Below are 26,638 nucleotides of genomic sequence, written 5' to 3' on the forward strand. Positions count from 1 at the left end.
GGATAAGCGTAGATCTTGAGACTCCTGATAGGATAATAATGTGAAAATGGCACGCATCATGCAACTATGCATTGTGATAGGTCATCAAAGTTAACCACTCTTTGCTCGCCAAGTGTCATAAACCCACCAAGGGGTCACGTCAGTTCATTTTAGAGTGGAGGGAGACCATTTTTCAGATTGTGAGCCTTAACATAGGTCACCATAGATTCTTCCCTGGGTTCGTCAGTTAAGATCCCGGTTCGCCTAAGATCCCGCTTTCCTTGCTCCCGAGCACCGGACCTTAGGCGGAGACTACTATACTGCTATATAGTATTTATTGATTGCGATGAGTTTTGTTGACAGTCTCATATTCTGAAAGAAAAATAATTTTTGATATCTGTGTCCTTACAGCTTCCACCATTTCTTTTGGATCTTCTCGAAAAAGCCCAGGTGAGAACACAATTGGTGGACAGACTTTCTTCAGTTTTTCTCTCTCTTCTTCCACCTTTGTGTTACTGCTTTATCGTTGTTTCCATTGTTAAAAAGCTCCCTCTATGATGAATTTCGCCCGAAAAGGACTTCGAAGGTTCCTTGTCACATTTTGACTGTTTCAAAAGCATCCTTTTTTAATTATAATACTTTTCAATTTTGTGGGAAAGTACATTTATTCAATCTGTAGTTTTAGTTGACTTAATAATTGCTTCTGGGTGCGAGATCAGGGGAATGAGGACTTTTTAAGTGTCTATCAGTGATTAGGTATTTTTTGTAGTTGTGTTTAAGGCAGTTAGTTTTTTTGTAATTGACCAAATTTCATAGCAAGATGTTTAATCGCAAGGAGTCTTGATCCTGTCCACTTAACAGCAACCCAGATAAGAGCAACATTCACTTAATAGCAGCCAAGACCTTTTTTCCAAGGGGGTTGCTGTAAGGCTGTAGCCACTCCACTTTTTTTTTTCCTTCTCTTCAGAAGCTGTGTTAATAGTGATGTAAATCATCTACTCCATCATATCTTCTCCTCAGACTCAGATGAATGTTTTCTACAGTGGCTGCGTTGTGGTAGAAATTCGTGACTACAGGCGATCAGCTACTGGTTCTCACGATACTCAATATGTCCTCTTGCGACCGTCACCTCAGGTACATTTGAATGTTGCTGTTATCATCATCATCATCATCATTGCCTTTCTCACCCTGCACCAGTCTCTATCCTGGGCTTGCCTCTTGATGTTATTCCATTTTTTCCCACTTTTCTGAACATCAATTTATGTTATTCTTCTCCAGGTTCCACGAGGTTTACCCTTGATCTTTTACCTTGTGGATTCCAATCCAACACTTTTTTCGTTATGCAGCTGCCTGACTTCCTGAGAGTATGTCCAATCCATCGCCACCGCCTTCTTCCTACCTCATCTCTGACTGGGATCCGTCTTGTTTTCCTTAACACTTCCTCGTTGGTGACCCTGTCTGTCTGTCCATGTGATCCTCAGTAACTTTCTTAGACACTTATGAATGAATGTTGTGGCAATTTGTTAAGTCTCTGCACTGTATATATTAATGAAGCCGTCTCTCCCCCTCCCCCCTCATCATCTATCTTTCATGGGGAGGCCTTAAACTTAACGTCCCCAGTCCAACAACTTTGAAACTGAAAGAGAAAGTGACCCGTATGTTAAAACCCTGTGCCTAATACTAATGAAGTCCGCGCCGCCATTCCCCTTTCCGATGTTTCCGACATTGTCCTCAGTCTATGCTGCGCGACGTGATCGCCCTGAGCTGCGACGGCCACAGCTGGACACAGGATGACCTCTTCCACCTGGAGTCAGAGCTTATCCTGGCCACGGAGGAGCCGCTGTGCCTGGACCCCTCACCGGCCGTCATGATGGTAGAGAATGCTCTGCAGTACGAGGAGAAGTTCCTCAACGACCCGGCCCTCAAGAGGTATGTCATGTCATGTCAGCACATGCTTCTTTATTTCTCTGGTTTGTGGCTGTCAATAAAACTTGTCACTCATTGCAATCAATAAATACTATATAGTAATTTTGATATGCCTGCTCAGTGTCTCCTTCCAAGTGTTGACTACTACATAATTTGCATTTTTGTCCTAATGTCTTTCTTGATAATTTTTGTACGTTATTGTGCTGGTTTTTTATTAGCTGCAACTGAACTGTAATATTTCTTCTCTTTGTCAGAATGTTTTCAATACCCTTTCTGTACTGTTCTTGTCATGTGGTGTCTTTATTCTTTATGTCAATGGGACTAACATAGAAAAACAATGTACGCCTCTAAAGTCATCCTTTTTATTGATAACCAGGTTCTGAGACAAACTTAAATTTAAACATTTTTATAATTTGTTATATTAAAGGAAAATCCTGAGTTTAAAATGTTATTTGTGGTCTTGATGTTCAGGTGTGTGAAGAAGAACAGTCAGTCAGCGCTGAATAGAAAGCGGAAACTGGAGCAGGCCCCTGCCCCAGAGAACTTGAAGCTCCACGACTTCTTACAGAAAAAGAAAGAAAGCAAGAAGCCTACTGGCTCTTCTGGTCTCAGTAAAGCTAGACTGGTAAGGTGTCTCAGTGGTTTGTCCTGATTGATATATTCGGAGGTGCTGATTTTCCAGATAGATTGAGAAATTCGGATTTCCGAAGTTGTCCTGGTTTTGTCCAACTAGTGCATGTCATTTTGCACTCTACATAAAAATAGTCTTGATACAAAATGTATTGAAAGAATTAAAAAACATTCAGTTATGCATAAGATGTAAATGTAAATAGACTTGAGTCCCTGGGCACTCATTTCCACACAATCTGAAAAGTTCAGGAATATTTTTGTAGCCAGTTGGCGCCTCTGTATATTGTCCCTATTTTATTTTCTGTGTGCCTATCTTTTTATCTATTATTTTAAAATGCTGATTTTTGTGCCATACATGACACTCACAAGTGAAAAATTAATTTTTGTCCTTTTTTTTTCTGTTTATCTCCTTTGAATACTTGACCTGTACATATGAATTTTTTATTTTTTTTCGTTTTGCCTCTCAGATGGTAGACAACTTCTTAGAGAAGACGAAGTTTCAGCTGACGGTTCCAGAGAGTTGCGATGTGAGTCGGGATCTCTCTAGTTTTATTGAAAATTACGTTCTTGTCATTGTTTAAATTTTGAAATAATGCTGCCTGCCTTTGCTTTTTTTTTTTAGTCTGTATGGGTTTGGGGGGGGGGGGGTTATTTCTTATACTGTGATCAACATTGTACTTATAGTTATTGATTTATCAATCAGTCTGCTCACATGTTCTTTGCTCTTTATTTGTGGGACACCAAATTAAGGCATATTTGGTCGTATTGATTCTTTTCCATCTGCTTTTTCTGAGTACTGAGCTCTTTTTTAAAATTTCAGCTTTGTGTAAATAATATGTCATTTTCATTCGTGTGCTAGGATGCAAAAATATGTGTATCTGAGTCATTAAAATTTTACTGACTTTTTCAGGAACTCATATATGTTTAGTTTGTTCTGCTTCTTTTTATTAATAGTTGATTTTCTTTTAAGAGGCATGTATGTTCCTTTTGTTCCAGGTGAAGAAATTTGCAAAGCTTCCTGAGTTCACCAGTACAGACGGAATGGTATGTGTGAAAAGAAAGCTTTGGTGTCACCTGAAGACTGACCACATTCCTGTATTGAATACATTATTTAGATATAGACAATGATTTTGTAAGTGTTATGTCCTCATACTTGAAATGATATTGAGAAAGGTTCACGTTGTGTCTCTTTTTAGCGTGAGTTTACAGTATTAGGAAAAAGTCAAGTAACTGTTGAAGTGCTTGTTTGTATTGTGATGAATTCTGTATATCTGCGATGGCAAACAAAATCAAATCTGCTTGTATTTATTGTTTTGATTTTACTACTCCAGTCTGTTTCATGAAGTTTTTAGAGGTTATTTCCTGGTCTCTGCGGTCTCCTTATGTTCAAAATCTGTCGAAGGAGATGGAAAACATTTGTAATGAATCTTTGTGCGCCAGATCTTTGTGGAGGAACACACCATGGAGCGCGACCCGGGTCTAGACCGCCACATGATGGCCAAGATCTCCATCTGGCAGCCGCAGCCTGGTGACAACTACTTCGGGGAGTTTTATTTGGACTACGACTACAGTCAGGGCCGCTCGGGGGAGGAGGGCAGGCGTTGCCGGTAAGCTTTTACTTCCCGATGCAGGGTTATCATGTACAGAGTAACATTTCACTTGGACAGGTCTTCTCAGGATTTTTTGTTTTTGTTTTTGTTTTTGTTGTTGTTGTTGTGAAATTGGGGTAAGTAAGTTTGGGCCAAGCCCCAACTGATGATGTTGTCCTTATTTATTCTAACAAATGATATATAACTGTTTTGACATAGTATTTATGATCAATTCTTTTAGAGAATAATGACATAAGACAGACATAATTTGGGGGGGGGGGGTTAATGCGCAAACGAAAAAAAGACTTGGGAGTTTTACCCTACTTTTTTATATGATTTAAGTGAGTTTCGGCCAAACTCAAATAGATGATGTTGTTATTGTCTCTAACAAATAATATATATCATGGTTTGGGCTTTTATATAGTATGTATGTATGTGTTTGGAGTATAATGACAAGGGAGACATATTGTAAGTGTGTAATCCCTTAACTCAAAGGACCCAAAAGCAAGCCTCAGTGTGACTACCTTTATTTTTCTATGCACCGTGCACATGCATCTGAATAGGCAGTGTATGTGTAGCAGTTGACTTACATGATCTCAGGTGTACAGGTCCAGTTGGCTCGGTAGGAGGGAGCTCCATGGATTAACTCACTGAGGACAATTATCACAGTGTGCAGTTATCTGAAATCTCTGACTGCTTAATGTGAATTTGTGATTCAATATTCAGAATTTCTTAGTTGTGAAACTCATAAATATGCAATACCAATTGGTTCAAATTGTTACTTTTTTGCTTTGAAATGGTACCAGTAAAAGTTCTTTAGCATGTAAAGTTAATGTTTTTCAGATTTTTTTAATGCAAAAAATTAGGGTACGGTTATTTTTTAAATTTCATTTATTTCTGTAAACAAACCAATCATTGTATGTTAAGTCTGTATCGTCACTGACATCTATAATGAACTCAAAATGGAATATAACTAATCCCTTTGAGGAATATAACGACTATGAGAGTCTAAATTGGTCTCAAATTTTTATGATTCAGATATAAATGAAGAATATGTGTCACCCAAGAAAGAGACATACATCCGTATGCAATAGCAAAAAATGTTGTTCTTCGGCCTCAAATTTGGACTCATTTTCATTACCCTATACCTAAAAATTTTCAAGTTCAGGTTCATGATAGTTTTGTTTCTTTGAAAGACGTTCAATTATGCGTAACATGTACAAATTAATAGATTTGATTGATCAATAAACAGATTAGTTCTAATTTTTTAGAATTAAAAATGCCATACTTTTCATAGGTTCCTAGGAATATATGGGTCCTCAATCGGTTATGAACTGTTTGTTCAATGCCATTTTACTCTCTTGTGACATAACTGTTGGTGTTGTATTTTAACAAAGGTCTTGTTGGCTTTCCTGTATGTGATGCAAAATCTTTTTCCACAGACTGGTATTTCAGTAATATATGTTGACAAAAACCTGTTTTTGTATGGAAGTATATGCTGGAAGGTTTTTCACGGGTTTTTTTCGTTGTACTATGTTCCATGCAACGATTTCTCCTCGACAGGTTTGTGATTGGGGCAAGGCAGTCTGTTGACAGGTTTGTATATGCTCTTCTCTTTTTGAAAGTGCTTGGAGTCAAAGTCATTAGTCATATTCTGGCCATTTTTTTTTTTGGTAGTGTTCTGGTTTGGCTCGTCATCATCGCATGCTAAAGGTTGTGAGTTCAATTCCCATGTGGGGCAGTCTTTTTTTTTAGTACCTTTGCCTTTCTGTTGAGATGCTGTTTCCAATGCAGCTGAGGTAGGCCTTTGTTTGTTTGTTTAGTATAGGGTTTTACGGCGCTCGCAACTGCATAAGGTCATATGAGCGCGCGGGACACACCTAATACTTTCTCGTTGGTAGGAAATTTTGAATTTTGCCCGGGTGGCGGCCGAAGCCTACTCTGATCGATTTTAGACCACCAAGGGATCTTTAACGTGCGCAACTTGCACACGGGCCCTCCGAGATTTTTCGCCCTTGTCCGAGAAGGCTAGGTGTAGATCTTTCCTACCAGAAGATCAGGGGTGTGGCAGAAAGACAGCAGTTATGAGGAGCCAGGGAGTAGCAGTAGAAAGGCTTCAGAAAGAGTCAGGAGCCCAGAGGAGGGGGCAGAGGGGGTGGGGGCAGAAAGTGGAAATGAAAGCAGACAACAGAACATTGTTAGAGATCAGGAAAGGATGTGAAAGAAGACAATTTTAGAGAAGGAAATGTTTTGGTCGCTACGCGGAATCGAACCCGGGACCTTTGAATGAGAGGCCAACACCTTAACCTCTAGGCCACGAGAGCCCCCTGAGGTAGGCCTTGACAGGCTAGCCGGAAGCAGCCCACCTTCTAAATAATACGAGTTGTACTAGTGAAGGCATAAACCATTTACAATTATTTCTGTCAATATAATGATCTGATGTCTGTTTTATTGTGCCAATTATCTCCTTGGGGAGAGTGTTGAAATTCAACTATCAAAGTAAGTATGTTTACAACGGATTGATGCTCTTTGTTACAAGTATATAGGTGCTCTCTTTTATGGAGTTATAAAAGGTGGATCTAACAGAGAAAAAAAACATATTTCTTCTTCTGTTCTTGTTCTTAGTAGGCCTACATATCAATGGCAGTGGATGAATACCTGCTAACCCAAAAAAACGTAATGTCTATTTATAAAAATAAATTTTTAAGTTACCTAGAGATACACAACTTGACAAGCTCTCTTTGCTGATGTGAAAGAAGCCTGCCATTCCATGACTATGAGCAAAACCTAGTGTAAAAATCCTGGAAGCCACAAGTGTGAAAGTGATTGATACGTGTTAAAGGCCCTCATGAGTTTTATGACTTAATATAGCTCTCACACCAGGTTTGACAACTTTCTCCTTATAGTTATAGAGCTTCTTTTTCTCAATGTTAGGTCCACTTCTTTTCCATTTCTCACTAATTTCTTGCCGCGCAGTCATATTGTCAGGCTTTTAAAAAAAAAAATTACAGGAATTAACAGCTGTTCTCCCACATGCGATCATAACTTATAAAATCATTAAATAGTTATTCATTGCCTTGCAGTGTGACACAGTTGTACTCTGGGGGGTTTTTTGTTTGTTTTTTTTAGAAGTTTATTTTTTCTGTTTGTTTGATTGGTTTTTGCTTTTTTGTTGTTGTTTTTTCTTCATGTAATGCAATTGTGTTTGAGTATTCGTTTATCCTTGGGGAGGGAGGGAGAAAGTGTGTCTGCGTCAGTGAAAGCAAGAGATTCAGAGACAAATGGATGGACAGACAGAAAGAAAAGGCGATGGAGAAAGATAGAAGTGTTTTCTGCTTTACTTTAACATTAAGAACAGTTACATATACATAGAGAGAGGGGGTTGTATGGAGGAAGAGGACTGATAGACAGAGAATTTAAAAGAGAATGAGGTGTGGAAGAACGAATGAAAGAGAACATGTTATATGAAGTGTGGAAAATTAATTTCTTCGTTGATTTTTAAAATTTATTTGTGACATGATATTTTTTCATTTGGTGTTTATGTGTTTTATTCCCTTAGTCTGGCCTTAGAGAGAGTGAGGATGGGAGGCAAGAAGTGGGGATGGGGGAGAGACTATGTTTTGAGAAAGAGGCGAATAAAGAGATTGGGGAATGGAGAAAGTAAAGGACAGTTGAAATTACACAGAAAAAGGGAGCATTAATAAAGAACTCATTGTCTTCATATTTATTTTCTCTTTGAAATTTTTACTTTCTTCACTGATTTTTTGTTGTTGTTTAATTTTTATGAACACAGTAATTGGTGTATAATCTTTTATTCTCCTTTTTTAATATATATTCATAACCACCATCAATATTTCGCTTAATTTTGAGATGATTTATTGAAGAGTTTGAATGGTTGAGGTGACAACCACTGCACTATTCATGCTGTTGTGTGAAGATTTACATCTAGCCTCACATAACAAATATGACACACATCTGTGGGTTGATACATGGCAAGCACGTCACCTTGTGGTTTATAGCAGGTGGTGAAAAATTGCCACCCAGCAATACTGTTCCATGGCAGGTTTTCATCCCTGCTAAAAAAAACGGCTTTTTAAGAGCATCCCTGCAAAAGAATGAATGGAGAGCCATGATCGATGATGTCTGCCGCAGATGTGGCACTTGATGATGATGATAATATGAAAACCTGCTAAGTGGTATCATTCATATAAAGAGAACCCGCTTTTGCTTTTCCTCTCAATAGCATGGCCACTGTTCTATGATACCCTTGGGTGTTCCCTTTTTATTCTTTATTTTTAACCTGTCCATAAGCAGTCCCAGTTCAAGACGGCCACGTTCAATAAGTTTTTGTAACAAATCGGCCTCAAAATCTCGTAGCTATCACTGGCTACAAAAGTTTTCCTCCAACCCATCCTTAGACTGTATGTGCTTGTTCAATCAATGCGTGGACATAGAATCTCTTAGGATAGATGACAATTTTGATAAAAATGAGATTGAAAGATTTTTAACGATCCATTGACTTTGTCTAGACTAGTGAGTCACCTGTCTGTAATGGTCATTTTTCTCTATGATCTTGAGTTCAACTGCGCTTATATTTTTAAGTTTAGGATGATTGCTTATCCTTTAGTAATGGGTACAATTTGTTTCTCTTATCCTATAGTATGTATATGTTTATTTGTGGAAGAGGGTACTCATTTGTATCGATTTGCCAGTGAGCATACGTTAAGTTATCGTCTGGCTTTGGATTTACAAATTCGTTTGTTCATTTTCTCCCTGCTCAGATATCTGCAGCAGTTCAAGGATTTGTTCACGGAGGAGGGGAAACGACAAGTGAAGATTTCCATTCAGAAGGCGAATGAGCCTGCCCCAAGTGTGTACTACACGCAGGTAATTTGTTTTTTCCAGTACTTGTTTTCTATTTATTCGTCTCGTATTAGATGTACAAATTAATATGTTGTTGTTCTTTTAATAGCTTTGATTTTGGTTTATTGGGGGGGGGGGAGGTCATTTTGTAGGTGGGGAGCTGGTTTGTTTGAGAATGTGGGAATTAAATATTGTTTTATGTCTCAAATTTACTCTTTGGTCATTATTGTGTTTTCTGTACCAGAATAGCTAGTTAGTCTGTGGCCACTTGGCTGATGTATTTGTGTAGTTCTTTTAAAATGTGTCTCTTAACTGGCTTGCTTTGCTTACGTTCAAAAGATGGGAGTTCAATTCCTATGTGCGCAAGATGTTTTGTTGTATATGAAAGATGAGGTTGAAATCAGCCAATGTCTGTCTATCTTGCTTGCTCCTTGCTCTATAAAACCAAGCGGATGGTTGGAGGGCACCACTGGTAGTTTCTACTTCTTTTTTCCCCTCTATTGTTTCCCTCTGACCGTCATTCTTTTTCCTTTCACTTAATGACCGTTATCATGTTTTATTTGCTTCTCTCTACTCAAACAAACATAATTAAGTGGGTGGTTGGCAGGGGATCTGTTGTGGTTTGCTCTTTCTCTCCTATCAAACATCAATTTGTCTTGATCTCTCCTCCATCTTTTTTTTGTGTTTGTAACTCTTTTGTGACATCTCTAATCTTCAGCACTTATATGACCTTATTGGGTTGAAAATGCCGTAAAACTCTTACTAAAACCAAAAAGAAATAAAACTAAATGACTATTATAACGTGGATGTGCTTCTCTACACTCAAACTAGTGGGTGGTTGGCGGGTGCTCTGGTGGGGTTTGCTCCTTCTTCCCCATCAAATATCTATCTTTTTTGTGTTTCTCACTCTCTTGTAACACCCCTAATCTTCTGCCGCTCATATGACCTTATGCAGTTGCGAGCGCCGTAAAATCTCTACTTTAAAAAAAATCAAACCAAGCCTGACTGTTCCTCCTGTTTCAGGTGGTGCCTCAGGTTCCCACGGCGGCCGGAGCTGCCCCCACGGCCATCACCATCAACAACGCCCAGACCCTCATGAAGCAGGTGGCAGCCGGTCAGCCAGCGGTCAAGGGCGGGGCCGGAGACATGGGCAGCGTGGCCAGTCTGGCTGCCAAGTGCAACATCCCCATACAGTTGTCGCTGTCCATCAGCCCCGCTGCCAGTCTGTCTAGTTCACAGGGTGAGCAGGATTGTGTGTTGTGAAAAAGAGAGACTGTGTGTTGTTGTTTTTTTGTGTGTATATATGACACAGGTTTCTATCAGCCCTGTATATGATGCAGGTTTCTATCAGCCCAGCTGCTAATCTGTGTAGTTCTCGGGGTGAGGGGGATTTTGTGTGTATGTTTGTTGTGAAAGAGAGAATGTGTGTGTGTGTGACACATGTCTCTATCAGCCCTGCAGCCAATCTGTGTAGTTCTCAAGGTGAGGGGAATTGTGTGTCATGTGAGAGAATGTCTGCATGCATTTATCGTATTTGTGTGTGCAGGTCTCTCGGCCAAACTGCCAGTCTGTCTTGGTCTGAAGGAGAAAGAGAGAGAGAGTGTGTGTGTGTTTGGATATGAGAGAGACTTATATAACCTATTTGTGTTGCAAGTGCTGTTAAACTCTTACTAAAACTTTTTAAAAAGAAACTCGCTTTCTAAATTCCTGTGGATGAACAATTGTAGCATTAAGTTGCTTTCTTAAACTCCCCTAAGAGTTGTTTGTCTTTTGTCTGTCAGGTATAATTGCCCAGCCTACGTCTGCCAGTCTATCGTCCTCTATGTCAGCCCAATACATCGCCTCAGCGGTGCCCACAGCAGTCATGACAGCACAGCGGATCAAGGCTCCGGCCTCCCTCGCCTCGCAGCACAGGTCAGTTTCTTTCTATCCATTCTTACACAAGTGGGTGGTGGGCACCACTTTTTTTTCCCCTCTGACTGTTTGTCCGTCTGTCTGTGTGTCTCGCTTTTCCCTGTTATTGTGTCAAAAACAGTTCTTACACAAAGTTGTCCTTTTGTTTTTGTTTTTATTTTTGGGGGGTGGGTATGCTTGGTGTTTTTTTCCTTTATGGGATACTCGTGAATGTCCCTTTAAAAAAGGATATGGAATGGCTTAATTATCCAGAATATTGGGAAAGCTGTGGCCCGCAAGTACAGTTTCTGTAAGAGATGGAGTAAATTTTGTCCTTTTTTTACTTTAAAAGGGACAAAAATAGTATTCCTTTTGTAATAGTCTGTAGGTTTGTTACTTTTCTTTGGGGGGATGAGTCATGTCCCAGTACCCTGAGTCTACAGAACTCATGCACCAGAGATCCTTTAGTATCTTCACCGCTGCTCACTGAGGCACACATTGCGGTGAGCAAAGCGGTGACGGTCTGGTGCACCTGAATCAGTGAGGTGAGCAGCAGCACTTTTTAAACATGTGCTGTAGTTGTACACGAACCTTTTACTTGACGTCAGATCTATTTCACACCTCATCGTCTTGTGAAGGCACAGACATAACCTAACCAGTTATACCTTCTCAGTTAACATTCTTCACTAACAAGCTTTTGGCTTAAGCTTGACGTAGTACTCACTTGCTTAGATTATTGCAACCCTCCATCACACACACACACACACACACACACGCACGCACGCATGCGAAACCACAGGCATAAACTACCCAGACTACGCATTCGTGCTTGTGGTCGACCGGCATGCAATGGTGAGGGGGGCTTTTTGTGTAAGACTACATATTGAATATCGGTGTGAAGGCCAGTACTGATGTCGAACCTCCTAAATGAAATACAATTCTGAATTATGATTTGATCGTTCTCTCTCTCTCAATAATTTGATCCATCTCTCTCTGTATATATCAACAGAGCAAATTCCTCTCCGCTGACCAGTGCCACTGTCTCGGCCAAAGTCTCAACAAGTAAGTTGGGTCTGGGACATCAAATTGTCTTTGGAGTGAAGAAAGAAAAGACAAGACCTCTTTACCTATCTTTTGTGTTGTACTAATGTGTAGAGGTTGAACTCACCCCCCCCCCCCCCCCCCGGGCGGTGCTACTGACTGAAGTGTCTTTAGACCATTCCCAAAGGGGGGACGTTAACCTGTTCTTATACACAGTAGAATTGTAAATGGGCTGATTCATTGGTGTCAAGCTCATAACTGTGCCTGAACTGCAACAGGGAACTGCTGCTTTTTTTTTCCTAATCCTTACTATTGGCATTTTCCCTCTACTTCTTTTGTATGTCTGTCACTCTCTTGTGACCCGCTATTTCCGAGGTGCCTTGATAGTCGAAGCAGACTTTGTGCTGTTGAAGCTAGAGAGATGAGCAGAGTAAGTCTGATTCCCTGTAAGGACTTCTTTGTTGACATCCACCCCTTGGCACTCATATGACCTTATGCAGTTGCGAGTGTTATAAAACCTGTATTAAAACTTAACTTAAAGAGGGGAACAAAATCATGTTGTACCTTCAGAGGAAATGACAAATGAACAATTTAACAATTTATACTAGCAAACATACCTTTGTCTGACGCTGAACTTTTGAAGTTGCATAAAGCAAAGTAACTTACGGGGATATTTCATTTTTGTGAAAGAAGCAAAAATTGAGAAAAATGAAAAACTGACATGTTTTTCTCTCCTTCCCTACCAGCCCAGCAAGGAAACCTGTCAAGCACCACCCCAATCATTGCCATACCCAAGTCAGCCACACCCACTCCGGTTCAGACCCCTCCCCCGAATGCTCGTACACCGACCCCCACTGGCTCTCGGCGGTCATCGGTGGCTGAGCTCACCCTCCAGACGACAGCCTCTGGCCAGCAGCAACAGACGATACAGCAGCAGAATCTCACAAGTTTTATACAGGGTACTGTCCGTGGAAGCCTGTGTGTGCTCCTTAACACATTACACCCTAACTCGCCCGCGAATTCCCTTATGCACTCCACCCTGACTCGCCCGGAACCGCCCCCGCCGACCTAGCGTTTTTCGAAACGAAGTCTCGCCTTGACGAGACCCTGGGGCCGAGATTTTGATTTGCATAGTTATTGGAAAAAGTTTCTTCTTTCGTTTGATACCGAAACGAAATTTTTCGGGCCAGTAGTTTTAGTATTAGAGCTGATAGAAGTGCGGTCATGTTACCGACACTTCAGAGGTGTCTCGACTTGTTGAAAAGCAACACAATTGAGTTCGAAAAAGGAAATAGTGATAGATTTGAGCAAAAACATGCATATGACAAATCAGATGACTCCGATTTTGATGAAAACGTTGTAGCAAGAGTTTTGGGCTATTCAGATTGATCAGACGTAGAAAATCTAGAATTTAGATCTAGGGCCCGACCGCGAGGCTGAAAGTGAGAGTGACGGGTCGGACACCCCAATTGAACTAAAGTTACATTTCCAACAGTTTGTGCATACATAAAGTTATATATTTCTGAAACTACATTCATTATTCGTTTTAACTTTTATTTTTTCAGGATTTTTGGAATTTGTTTAGTATTTTTAAAATGTGTTTTTTTAAAGGCTTGTATTCACAGGAGGTGGGTTCTTTCCCCTTGCTTAGGATCTAACAATGGACTTCCCGTCCAGGCCCTTAGGGTGTAATGCGTTAACTCCCATTAGCCAGAATTAATTTTATGGGTTTTCCTGAACAGTCCGAGTTAAATCTGCCCTGTCATTTAGAATTTAAGTTTTTGGTTCCCGTGGCACCCAAAAGGGTATAAGCAGCGGATAAAAGTAAGTAAAATTTTTGGTTCTCATTCAGCATGCCAAAAAATTTACCATCCGCAACATCGGAGAAGTGGATAATGAGATTGAGTGAAGAAGAAGCAGATGCGTTGTAGAGGAATTTGATCGACAATCTTGGTTTGGGAAGTGGCTTGGATTCTAAATTTTAAATTGTCAGTGGCATACTGCGCTGCCACTGTCCACTGCGGTGATTGAGACAAGCGATGGGATGATATCCCTCAGTGCGGGGGCCCATCTTCGTAATGACACATTAGTGTCTGATAGGAGGTACGACTAATTTCATGTTCTTTTGTACTATTTTATTCTGTCAAGATTTTTGGCTGCCAGTAGTCGTCTTTGCAAGGAATTAAGTTCAAAAATACAGTCAAAATTGTCCAAGACAGCCACCCATTGTGAAGAAAAGTGGTTATCTTGGACAGTGTCATTATATAGAGAAAAATGCAAGGACGTGGAGTGGAAAGTGCTAGTTTGTATAGGTAACTGTCTTGGACAAGAGGCCACTAGAGCAGGTTCGACTGTACAAAGTGTGTGCTCTTGTGTGGTTTGCTCTTTTCTTCTCATCAAACACCTATCCTCTTGATCTGTCCTCCTTTTTTGTGTTTGTTACTCTCTTCTAACACCTCTGATCTTTAGCACTTATATGACCTTATTGTGTTGCGAGTGCCGTTGAACTCTTACTAAAACTAAAAGACTGTACAAAGAAAAGAAACATGACCGTTGTGTCTTTACGAAACCATCATTTCTTCCTTTGCAGGTCTGAGCTCAGGAACAGCAGTGGTGACCACAGAGAGTCAGGGCACAGGACAGCAGCAGTCAACGGGCGGCATCGCCAACATCAGTATAGGCAACCTGAGCAGCCTGCCTCCCAATATCAACATACAAGGTCTGACGGGCCTGCCCGGGGTGAACATCACCAACCTGTCAGGGCTGCAGCAGATGCAGGTCAGTTTGTTTTTGTTTTAGGATGAGTTGTACTGCGCCTGCTACACAATTAGGTCATATAGGCGCGGAAGGTGAGAGGTGTTACTAGAGAGGAACATACAAAGAAAAGATGGAGCAGAGATGAGGACGATAGATGTTGGACAGATGCAGGTTAGGGAGAAGGATAAGGATGGTTGGTGGGTGCTCTGATATGGTTCGCTTCTTTTTTCGTATGAGACATCTATCGTCCTTATCTCCCCTTCTTCTTTTTTATGTTTGTTACTCTCTTGTAACACCTCTAATCTTCTGGCGCTCATATGACCTTATGCAGTTGCGAGCGCCATTTAACCTCTACTAAAAAAAAAGGATAAGGATGTAGCATGGAACGCGCTCTTACTGTCACCTGTCCAAGACAGTTCTTCACGCAAATGACCACTTCCCACGTCCCCCGGTGCAGTTTTGCTTTTTTTGTCATGTCATAATGACACTGTCTGAGAGGACCCCTGTCTAAGATAATTACTTTTCTCCTCAACAGTGGGAGTTTGTCTTGGACAGGTTCAGTTATACTTTGTTAGTCCTCCGGTGAAAGAGGCTGATATTGCTCTAGGCTTCTGAGACCTTATAAAATAAATACATTATAATTATTATTGCTGTCGCAAAAAATATAGCTTATAAGATCCAATTTCTTTCACTCATTTTGTAAAGCAGGGTTAAACTGGGTTAATATTTTCTCTTTCATTAATGAGGATTTAGTAAATTAACACAATTAGAATTTAGTATATATATTAGCACAATTATACTTTTCATCCATGCGCATGCGACACACACATTTTCTTCCCCTGTCTGAGTGATATGGTTTAGGCAGTATTTTTGGGTGTGAAACCAGTCCTTTGCAGTTTGCCTTGTTTAATGGTCTAATAACCTCTTTGATAGCTGTTGCTGTTGTCTTTGATACTGATACTTTGATACTTTTATCGTTTAGGGTCTGGCAATGTCTTTGATAACCATTACTGTCATCAGTTAGGGTCTAAGGACATCTTTGGTTGCTGTAACTGATCATTAACGGTCTCGTGATGTCTTTCATAGCCCTTTACTGTTATCTTTTGTTGCTGTTATATAGTGTAAAGCGCATAGAGCCTGCTGTTGAGCGGGGATATGCGCTATACAAATGCTATCTATTATTATTATTATCTTTTGTTGCTGTTACTGTTATCATTTAGGGTGCTGTGACGTCTTTGGTAGATATTAGTGACATCTTTCATAGTTGTTAGTGTCATTTTTTACTGTTGTTACTGTTATCATTAAGAAATTAAGGGTCTGGTGAGGTCTTTTGTAACTGTTAGTGCCATCTTTGATAGTTGTTTTTGTTTTTTTCGAGTGTTGTTACTGTTATCATTGAGAGTCTAGTGACCTCTTTGCTAGCCGTTTGTGCCATCTTTGACAGTTGTTACTATTATTATCAATGGTCTTATGACGTTGTTGCTGGCTGGTAGTGCCATTTTTGGCGTCTGTCGTTGTCGTGTTCAAAGAGATGCCACTGCCATGTCTAACCTTCTGGTGTCTCGTGTTCAGATTGCGGTTCCCATCACCATGATCAACAACAGCCTCCAGGCTCAGGCAGGGCTCCTGGTGAGTACTTGATGGCTCTTGGTGAGTACTTGATAGCTCCTGGTGAGTACTTGATAGCTCCTGGTGAAGTGCCTGATGGCTCCTGGTGAAGTACTTGATGGCTTCAAGCTCTTATGGAAATGCGAAGAATTTTGAGACAAAACCATTCATTTGTGAATAGTGTAGGAAAAAAAATCCAGGCTGAGTGGATAACAGTATCCAAGCAAAGAAATTGGAATACTCACCGCAATAAACTTTACCTACCTCGCTGGAATTAAACTAGATTTATTGGTTCATTTGTTTGCAGCAGCAAAGATCATAAGTATTAACACCACAGACACAAGTACTTTTGGCCAGAAATGGTTCCATAGGATGAAAATAGAAATAAGTTAATAGAAACAGCACTGTCATTTCCCCTTCCCCACCCCCATACCATACACTATGGTTAACATCCCTCATTTTTTGTCTCGTTCTTTCTCCTCCTGCAGGGCACGGGAGCCTCCACCACGAGCACAGCTACCCTGGTTACCATGGTGACTGCGCTGCCAGCCTCCTCCTCCTCCAGCCCGGCCAGTAGCACCAGCGCCTCTGTCTCCTCCGTCCCCATGTCCACGGGTCCGTTGTGAACTCTGTTTGAATTTTATTGAGGGTGGTTGAAAAGTGCCACACGCTAGTTCAACCGACGTCTTTTCTTTCCCCTCCGATGTTTCTGTCTGTTTGTCTTTATTTCTTCCCTGCATGAAATGACCGTTACTGTGTTGCTGTGCTTTCCTCACTCAAGCTCAGACTCATAGCTGCCAAGAGGGCTCTCCTGGCCTAGAGGTTAACCCTCATCCTGCGGGAGCCGGGTTTATGTAGCCCGATAAGCCTGTTTCGGCACCTCGCCTGCGTTCTGGTCCCGAGTCAGTGTAGCTCCTGGTTCAGCGCACGCGCAGCGCGCATCCTCTTACGTGTCATTCGGGTCCCGAGTCGGATCCCCATTCACGCAGGTCAAGTGTGTGCGCGTCAGTCTGCTTAAGTTTGTGTGCGTTTGTGGCCTTCTTCTAGAACCACCTGCGTTGGTTCGTAATCGAGGCATACGTCTCATTCAAAACATGCCAAGTTGATAGCTCTAGATGTTCGTCCAATGAAATTATAGAAGAAATTGACCCGCTTGGACATGAGGAGCTCGAAAGGATAGTCAGGAAACAAGACTTCCATTTTTCTATACAAAATATTTCAAATGAGCTTGATTTTGTATGAAATGATACTACCTGATAAAAAATGAGCTTGTTTAATAGTTTTGAATACCCTTGTGCAGGTACAAAGAACAATTTGAGTGTAAAACATTCGGAAATTGACCTAAATTATCCCTTTTCGAACCTCAGGTCATTCGTAACAACAAGAGCGTCCAGAAAGGTTATTCAAATGGGCGTAACTACTCGTAATGTCTTATCAGCTTGTGAGAAGGGTTATTCATGTGTTTGTAACACTTTATAAATAGAATGCTATGAAGGATAGAGCGTTATTTTCATCATCAGTTAACACACTCCCGCGGTATTCATGTCGAAAACACACGTTTCCCGGCGCGCGCGCTGTACACCAACAGTACACACTGAGTGACCTCGGCGGCCTGCCCGGCGAGTCCGACGTAATCGGTTGCTGATAAGATACGCATCTGGGCACCGACGCAGGATAAGAGTTAAGGTGTTGGCCTCTCATTCAAAGGTCCCGGGTTCGAATCTTGGTAGCAACCGAAAAATTTTCTTCTCTAAAAATTGTCTCCTTTCACCTCCTTTCCTGCTCTCTAGCAATGTTCTGTTGTCTGCTTTCATTTCGACTTTCTGCCCCACCCCCTCACCCCCTTTGCCCCCTCCTCTGGGCTCCTGACTCTTTCTGCAGCCTTTCTACTGCTACTCCTTGGCTCCTCCTTACTGCTGTCTTTCTGCCACACCCCTGATCTTCTGGTAGGAAAGATCTACACCTAGCCTTCTCGGACAAGGGCGAAAAATCTCGGAGGGCCCGTGTGCAAGTTGCGCACGTTAAAGATCCCTTGGTGGTCTAAAATCGATAAGAGTAGGCTTCGGCCGCCACCCAGGCAAAATTCAAAATTTCCTACCAACTGAAAATATTAGGTGTGTCCCGCGCGCTCATATGACCTATGCAGTTGCGAGCGCCGTAAAATACTTTACAAAAAAACAACAAAAAACAATAGCTGCCAACCAGTAGGTAAAAAATGCATTTACATGTAATATGTTTTTGAGGATCTGAGTCCAAAGGTACATTTTTGTTCGGATAAAATATGTGTGCTTTGTTTTCAAGTGCTGTTCCTGGTGGACTTTCCGATGCTGGTGAAAAAAATAAAAACTTTCTGAACAGGATTTGCAAAAAATAAGAATAAACCCGATAAGTCAATTGTGGGGACCTTTTCTAAACCTCTCTGACATTATTGGTACATGTCTGCCTGAATAGTTTGAATTAAGCAGAAAGTGTGAAGGGTTTTGAGATGGGTTTCTTGTCCAATGCCCACCGTCTTGACCCGCTGCATACATGGGTCAATCTGTCATCCTCAATCTCCTCCTTTTTTTGTGTTTGTTACTGTCTTGGAGCCTGCCACCTTATGTGACCTAATTGTGTTAAAAGTGCTATAAAGCTGTTACTAAAACAGAAATTAAACTTAATGATTTCAGACAAAACAAAGTAATAAAGTAATGATTTCATCTCTCCCCCATTCTAGGCCAGTCGTCCAACTCGACCACTGTTCTACCTCAAGGCTCTAGCATGCTCTCCTTCCCCGTGGGGCTGAGCGGGCTCACACAGATCATGCCTGTCTCCTCAAAGACTCAGACAGCTCAAGGGATGCGCACACCCATGCCCTTCCTACAGGTGGCTTTACTGGCTTTGTTTGGATTGTTTTTTTTGGTTTTTTCTTTGGGGGGGGGGGGGGGATGCAGGGTTGTCTATTAGTTGTGTTTGGATTTGGTTTGAGGTTAAGGGTTTGAGGAGATATGTTTTCTGTTTAACCCTTTCACACTTAGCAGGCTTGGCCAGCTGTGGCCCCCCATCCTTAAGACAAGGGCAATAACTCCATGGAAATTGAAGGGGTACCTTACTAAAAAAATTGTATAAAATCACAAACACAACCAAAAATGATGAAAATAGTATTTTCTGAAAGGAAAATGAATGAGCTAAATTACAAGTACAAAATTATAAGTGGAATGGAAGAGTATGAAATGATATGAGAGGTCATTCTGAGATGTGTGTCTTGGATTCCGAGAGCGTTCCTTGTAGGAAAGAAGGGGTGGTTGTAAAAAAAAACAACAACATAAAATCTCAAAAACAAACCACAACAAAAACAAGGAGTCTCTGAAGGAAAATTGAAAATAGTGTACAAAAATAATGAAGTGAGAGCAAAGAAAGAAAATAAAACAAGAGCTGGTTGAGTGGACATTGAGGTAGATATAGATCTGGATCTCTAGTTCTAGATCTCGTATTTCTTCAACTCACGAAGTTTCTGCCACTGACATAGAGGTAATCCACACAAAAGAAATACAACACATTCACGGAGATTGAAGCCTCTGGTAGAAACTTGCAAAGCAGATTTTGCAAATAAGGCACCTAAAAGACTTTTCTTTGGGTGGTTTTATTTTGTTTCTGGCGTACTCATATCGGGCAGCTTTGGGCCCATGCATCCTAGAGACATGATGGCGTGTTTACAACTAAAATCTCCTCCGACTTTTGTTCCCGCTCAAAAAGTGACTCTTTGTGCTAGCGAAACAAGAAAAACACCATAATAAACCAGAACTATTCCTCTATAAAGATAGCTAAGTGAAACTTCCGATGATAGTAAAAGTAGAAGCCTCTCGTGGCAACGAAACAAACACCCCCGTGGCGGGCGCATTCGGGCGCTATAGGAATGAGCGGGGGTCGCCGGTGCGGGCGCATACGGCATATCAGTCATGACTATTAAATGACTTTTTGTTTCCAAGTGACTTTTTCCAAAATTTTTTAGTTGTTTTTGCAAAATCTCGGCAGCATCCAAAGAATATACACACGTATGCTGTTTCTACTGGTAGGTCAACTGGCTTTGGGGGGGGCGGGCTTTTTTGTAAAAGGGTCACCTTGTTTGTTTGCGGGGGTTGTTTTGTTCTTTTTTTTTTGTATGAGAAAACTCATGTAATTCATTGAAGACTCTTCCTTCTTGCCTTGCCTGATTTTGTTTCGCATGTTTTTTTCCTTCAGCTCCAAGGTCAACAGGGCATCCAGCTGCTGAGCCTCCAGCAGCAGCAGAGAGGGGTCAAGTCGGCCACACTGACCGCCAGCTCCACCGGACAGCAAGGTGTCACCAAACTGGCAGCGCAGGGCTCCACGTCAACAGTGCCACTCTCTACAGGTACCCGAGTTTGTGAAACATTCTTTTGATACCTGTCAGGTCATACGTTTCTATTCTTTTTGTCATACATCGCTTCTATAAATAGTATCAGTCATACTTCAGCCCTAGTAGGGCATTGATTTGAAATTGTTTTTCTTTCCCCAATGATATTATCGACAAATGGTAATGCTTTTTGAATCATTCAGTGCCACCGCCTTAAATGTGTGCGGCGAGTTTTTTCAAACATCTATGGACCTTATCTCTCCTACTTCTTTTTAGTGTATGCCAGGTTCTTGTAATGCTTCTAATCTTCAGCACTTATATATGACCTTATTGTGTGTGCTCTAAAACGCTTACTAAGTCTAGTTAAACAAAAGAAAAATAACTATTTTAATGCAAATCGAGTTTCTAGACCTATACTATACTTGATGCATTATGGGAACAGTCAAGGAGACTTCAGGGAATCAAGCTCTCAAACATGGAAAGAAAAGTTCCAAGGTGCACTGAGTCTTTCAGACTTCCCATTGAGGCTCTGTTTTTGTTTTTTTTTTGTTTTTTTCTGACCCAGAAATGTTGTCCTTCTGTTTACTTCCCAGTTCTGACCAGTCAACAAATGACGGCTCTCGCAGTGGGAGCGAAACCAGGCCAACAGCTGATTCAGCTGGCGAGCGGGGGCTCTGCCCTCGGTCAAGGGCCGTCTCAACTGGCCACCCATGTGGCCATCCAGAAGGGCCAAGCCGGAGGCCAGCAGACCTTGCAGTTCCACTCGCTGCAACTCAAGCCGACGGGGGCCACCTTGGCCCAGGCTGGAGTGAACAAGAGCAAGAACAAAAAGAGGACAACACCCACCCCTCCGAAATGAGATGGCGGATTTTGTTGTGAAAAGACGAGGAAGAGAATGCATATACGCAGTAATTTCTTGAGCAAATTGAAAGTGGCTCAATAATTGGAGTTTTATTTTAGTTTTAGAATGGTAACATATTTAAAAACTTGAAACAGTGTGCATTTGATAAAGATTTTGTTGCTGTCATTGTTGAAGCAGCAGAAAGCATGCAAAAATTAAGAAATAAAAACCCGCCAGTCGGTTGCGGTGTCTGAGCATCCGTAGTGGGTACAATCCAAGTCTTTCTGCTGGGATGTTGTGTCCCTCTCTGCTCACATTGGCCCTGACAGGCAGGGTCGGAAGCCTGCCTCCTAAATTATCTAAATTGTGCTGATAGGGGTGTAAAAACGCTTACTTTTATTTTTAAAAAGGGGGACTCCAGTGAGCACGTGGTTATTGAGCTCAAGCTCAAAATAGTGTCAAGTGTGTGTCTGTGACTCAATGGTTAGGTTGCTGATCAGAGGGGTGTGTCGCTGAGCAAGACTCAAGAACCCGAACTCGGAAAACAGGGCCCTGCAGCGACTATCTATGGTGTGTGGATTGCCTAATACTTGTAACTTTGTGTTTTACTATTATTTGTATGTATTCGTGTATTGATTTATGTATTAATGAATTTGTGTCTTTATCTACGCCATTGTGCGACAAATTTCCGAATGGGAGCAATTTAAAGTGGTTTTTATTTATTGTACTGTTTTGTTGGTGGAATGGTCCAGTTGTCCTTTGAACTTTTTTTTTTTTACTCTATCAATGGATTTTAAGAGGAGGCTACATGAAAGGGAATATAATTTTGTACGAAATTATGGCTTTTAGTATTTATGTATAAATTGTAGCTTCTATTGGTAATAAACTATTGATGAATTTATACATTATTGTGATGTTTGTTTTGCCCTTTTTGTCAACGAGGAGGCAGAGTTCAAGAAGTTCTTTAGTAGACCTGTCTTTATTTTTTGCAAATTTTGTAAGTGGATGGTTGGCAGTTTCTCTGGTGTGGTTTGCTCCTTTTTTCCAATCAAACATCTGTCCTCCTTATCTGTCCTCCTTATCTGTCCTCCTTATCTCTCCTCCTTATCTGTCCTCCTTATCTCTCCTCCTTATCTCTCCTCCTTATCTCTCCTCCTTATCTCTCCTCCTTATCTGTCCTCCTTATCTGTCCTCCTTATCTCTCCTCCTTATCTCTCCTCCTTATCTGTCCTCCTTATCTCTCCTCCTTATCTGTCCTCCTTATCTCTCCTCCTTATCTGTCCTCCTTATCTGTCCTCCTTATCTCTCCTCCTTATCTCTCCTCCTTATCTGTCCTCCTTATCTCTCCTCCTTATCTCTCCTCCTTATCTCTCCTCCTTATCTCTCCTCCTTCTTTTCTTTGTATGTAGACTCTCTACAATACTTCTAATCTTTGGCAATTGTTACGACCTTTTTGCATTGCAAGTGCCGTACAACTTTTACTAAAAGCAAACTTAAAAAATCATTTTGAGAGAGCAGTGGCCCTTGCAGGGAAGAATTGTCTTCCAAGTTTAATCCTGATTAGCCATTTGGTTAGGTCAGAAACATCTCCTCAAACATTAGTATTATTAATTTTTCATCACAATCACAAATGGAAAAGCGAGTGGCTGGAAGGCGCCCCTGGTTAGTCTTACCTCTCTTCTTTTCTTTAATTTTCTTTTTTAGCTCTCTGTTTGAGTCTTTTTTTCCTGAATTAAGTGGTCATTATTGTGCTGATGCACTTACACGCACTTAATCACCACCACCAAAATCAACTACATTAATCAATCAAGCACCATTTGGTGGCATGTTAACACAAGGAGATGGTATTTGCATTGAATTTTAGGGAGCAGCTCTTGTTTGCAAATTGCAATGGAACATAGTAATAATACAATGTTTTGGGGAGGTGGTTTTCGGTGATGGTGGGTTGGATAGGTGTTTACCCTAATTATCTAAACTTAGCAATACTTTTTCAGCGTTTTCATGCTTACTGGTCCTACCCCTACTGTACCCTCTTTGAGGCATAAATCTTAGGTTCATATTACTTAATATATTCCATGAAAAAAGAATTAAAATGAATGAGAAATAAGCCTATCCGTGCTTAAAACGAGACATAACACAACTCTACAGTTTAAAAATTATTCGTTTTGTGTGTGTGTGTGTAATTCTTGGTGGATCTGCCCCTCCCCCCCCCCCCCCCCCCAACCACCACCCTGAACGATACTTAACCATCTCTACTGCCAGACCTGAGACAGCTGGTGGTTGGTGGGTGCTCTGGTGTGGTTTGTTCCTTCTTTCATATCAAATATCTAGCGTCCGTATCTCTCCTACTTTTTTGTGTTTGTTACTCTCTTGTAAAACCTATAATCTTCATCACTTCGACCTAATGTGCTGCAAGTGCGTAAAAGTCTTACAAAAAATTAAACAAGAGGCCTGAGACTAGCATGGACTCTTTGTTGGGTTGTAGAACAGCCCAGGTAGTGAAAGGGTTCATTCGATTTTTTAAAAATAATTATATATAAACTATATTATTATTATCTCTGCATAAAGAGGATCCAGGTTTTCTTGAACAAGTGTCTAAGGAAGTTACTGAGGATCAGATGAACAGACGGGGTCACTAACGAGGAAGTGTTAAGAACAAGACAGAGACCAGTAAGAGATGAGGTGGGAAGAAGGCCGTGGCGATGGATTGGACATACTCTTCTCAGATAATGAAGCATCTGCATAACAAGGAAAGTGTTAGATTGGAACCCACAGGGTAAAAGATCAAGGGGAATACCTCGTTGAACCTGGAGAAGAGTCATAGAAATCGATGTACAGAAAAGTGGGAAAACATGGAATAACATCAAGAGGATAGGGAAAGGTGGAAAGTGTTTGTTCGTAGCTTATACCCTGGCCCAGGGTGAGAAAATGATGAAGATTATTATTTCTGCTCTTATAATTATGCTTTGCATGGTAGTGTTTAGATCACGTGATTTTCCTAAAAGTTCTCGGGGATCTCCATGCACCCGACGGAAATAAACACGTCGGTTTTTGTGTTTTATAGAGGTTCGGTGCAATGCTCATGCTCGTAGAAGACGTGAGTTCGATTTAAGTGTGGGGAGAATTTTTATCAAGTACATATCTCGGTCTTTCTGCTGGGACTTTGTATCTCTTTCCGATCCCGGGTTAGCCTTGACGGGCAGGGTCGAAGCAGCCCGCCTCCTTGATCTTTTAGATCGTGCCGATGGGGTGGAAAAACACCAATTTATAAAAATGTTTAAAAATAAAAACAAACAAAAAACGTCATTACACTTTTCTGTGCCAAAGCTCAAAGAGGACAACTTCAGTCAGCATTCTCGTTATCATGACTCTGGTTGTAAAGAGAATTTTAAAAATTATTATTAATATTATTTCATTGTGGGTGTTGTACGCCACCAGCAATACATTTTAGATCGTGTAGGGGACGGGCTAGTTTGACCCTGCCTGACAGGGCCAGATCGGGCTGAGAGAGACACAACGTCTCATCAGAGATACCGAGATGGTCGATTAAAATTAAAATGCATTGTATCTCCGCACTGGAATCGAACTCAAGCTCGCGAAGACGAAGCACCCAACGTTCCAGCACAGACGCCTGTCGTGTAGCAAAAGGACACAGCACAGTTATTCTTCTACTTCTTCTAGATCGCATCACACTTGAAGTCCGGTATCTGTATTCATGTAAAATTATGGGCCGTCTTGCTCTGTTCATCTGTCGGTCCGTACAGTCTTTCTTGTAGTGTCAATGGGGTTGGCCTCGTTACCTGCCTCATACTCATAGCTCTGTGTGTCTTGCTGCAGTGTTGAAGGGTATGGTCCACAGTTTGGTTCACCTCTCCGCACTCCACACTGGCATTTTGGTGATCTGCAGTAAAAACCGCATATTTAACCCAATCCGTACGCCCTGGGGTCATTTTGTATCCCCGGTGTTGTATTCTTCACATTTCAGAATACTTCTAGTGCGAAGATCTCTTTGAAACTTTCAGTATTTCTTTTAAAAAATCGTTTTGACAGACTGCTATGCAAAGCGTACGGGTCGAATATTACGAGTAAATTTCCTCTTTGGAAAGTGGTGGCACAGAGTTCCACACGTCGTATTGATACGATAGTAAAACACGACGTACGGATAAGGTTAAGACAATCACCTTTACAAATTGGCCACCCCAATCTCCCCCTTGCGATTTTTTTGTACGTGTTTTTGTTTGCTTTTATTCGTTTGTTGGTTGTTGTTGTTTTTACATTTTAATGGCACTAGTGTAAGACGTTAATCTGTCAAAGACGGCCACATTTCTCCACGACAATGGGTGGCAGTCTTAGACAATTTCGACTGCACGTTGACTTTTGTCCAATATAGCAGCCTCGCCTAGATCCGGGCTTAAGGCCGAAAAGAGAGAACATTATTTACCCCCATTTAAAGAAAGTACGAGTCTGGTTGACACACCGCTACTTCAGAATTGCAAAGCTCTATCTGCTCGGTAAGTCTACCTACGAGTAGTTTTGAGAAATTTGACGTCCAAGATTTTGAGTTTCACACAATGTGTCAAACTTTTTTCAATGCAATTCTTTTCATATCATCCTGCAAACGACTCCGAATATTCTTACGAATTTGATAGAGCAAACAGAGCCTTTGTTTTCTGACCTCATGGTCTTAGTAACTCAAAACGGCCAAAAATGTCAAATATGACTCTGTAATTCTGAGGTAGCGACAGAGAACCGACACGGCACACTGGCATCTGTGGTGTAGCCGCCAGGCGCTCTGAAGTTGTTGCACACGTATCCCTCTCACATTCAGCCTGGGTTGGCTCTGACAGGCAATGTCCAAGCCCCCCCCCCCCCCTAAATTATATTTGATATTGTCTCAGCGTGAGCGTAAAACATACCTGTCCCCGCGGTTTTATGTTTTGAAAAAATTATGAAATTATGCAAACAGCCCAAAAATGTGAGATTATGCAATTCTGTTGATAAAGGAAAATAATCAGAAATTAAGCCAAAAAATTATCAAATTTCGCTAAATTATACAGGGTGCATAAAAACTCAGGGGACAGACTAGACATACAGGCCTGCATTTTTTAAAGGGCGCTGTACAAGACTTTCGTGAGGAATAGCCTGTGTGTGTGGGGG

The 26,638-nt window shown here is 41.2% G+C and overlaps 1 protein-coding gene across 1 annotated transcript in view; it reads left to right on the top strand.

The window, feature by feature from the left end:
- Positions 1-22,389, top strand: part of LOC101853312 (transcription factor SPT20 homolog) — a 35,432-nt gene extending 13,043 nt beyond the window's left edge. Inside the window, exons 7-25 of the mRNA XM_005097296.3 lie at positions 391-429; positions 1,000-1,113; positions 1,715-1,908; positions 2,377-2,530; positions 3,003-3,062; positions 3,532-3,579; positions 3,976-4,142; positions 5,688-5,720; positions 8,906-9,011; positions 10,011-10,227; positions 10,769-10,901; positions 11,890-11,942; positions 12,668-12,880; positions 14,512-14,699; positions 16,251-16,307; positions 16,775-16,901; positions 19,003-19,151; positions 20,508-20,658; positions 21,234-22,389. Of these exons, the coding sequence (XP_005097353.1) occupies positions 391-429; positions 1,000-1,113; positions 1,715-1,908; positions 2,377-2,530; positions 3,003-3,062; positions 3,532-3,579; positions 3,976-4,142; positions 5,688-5,720; positions 8,906-9,011; positions 10,011-10,227; positions 10,769-10,901; positions 11,890-11,942; positions 12,668-12,880; positions 14,512-14,699; positions 16,251-16,307; positions 16,775-16,901; positions 19,003-19,151; positions 20,508-20,658; positions 21,234-21,499 (2,469 nt within the window). The 3' untranslated portion in view covers positions 21,500-22,389. The remainder of the gene's footprint in view (positions 1-390; positions 430-999; positions 1,114-1,714; positions 1,909-2,376; positions 2,531-3,002; positions 3,063-3,531; positions 3,580-3,975; positions 4,143-5,687; positions 5,721-8,905; positions 9,012-10,010; positions 10,228-10,768; positions 10,902-11,889; positions 11,943-12,667; positions 12,881-14,511; positions 14,700-16,250; positions 16,308-16,774; positions 16,902-19,002; positions 19,152-20,507; positions 20,659-21,233) is intronic.
- Positions 22,390-26,638: the final 4,249 nt, after the last annotated feature.

This window comes from Aplysia californica, unplaced genomic scaffold, assembly GCF_000002075.1.
Source record: "Aplysia californica isolate F4 #8 unplaced genomic scaffold, AplCal3.0 scaffold00151, whole genome shotgun sequence".
Taxonomy (NCBI): Eukaryota; Metazoa; Mollusca; class Gastropoda; order Aplysiida; family Aplysiidae; genus Aplysia; species Aplysia californica.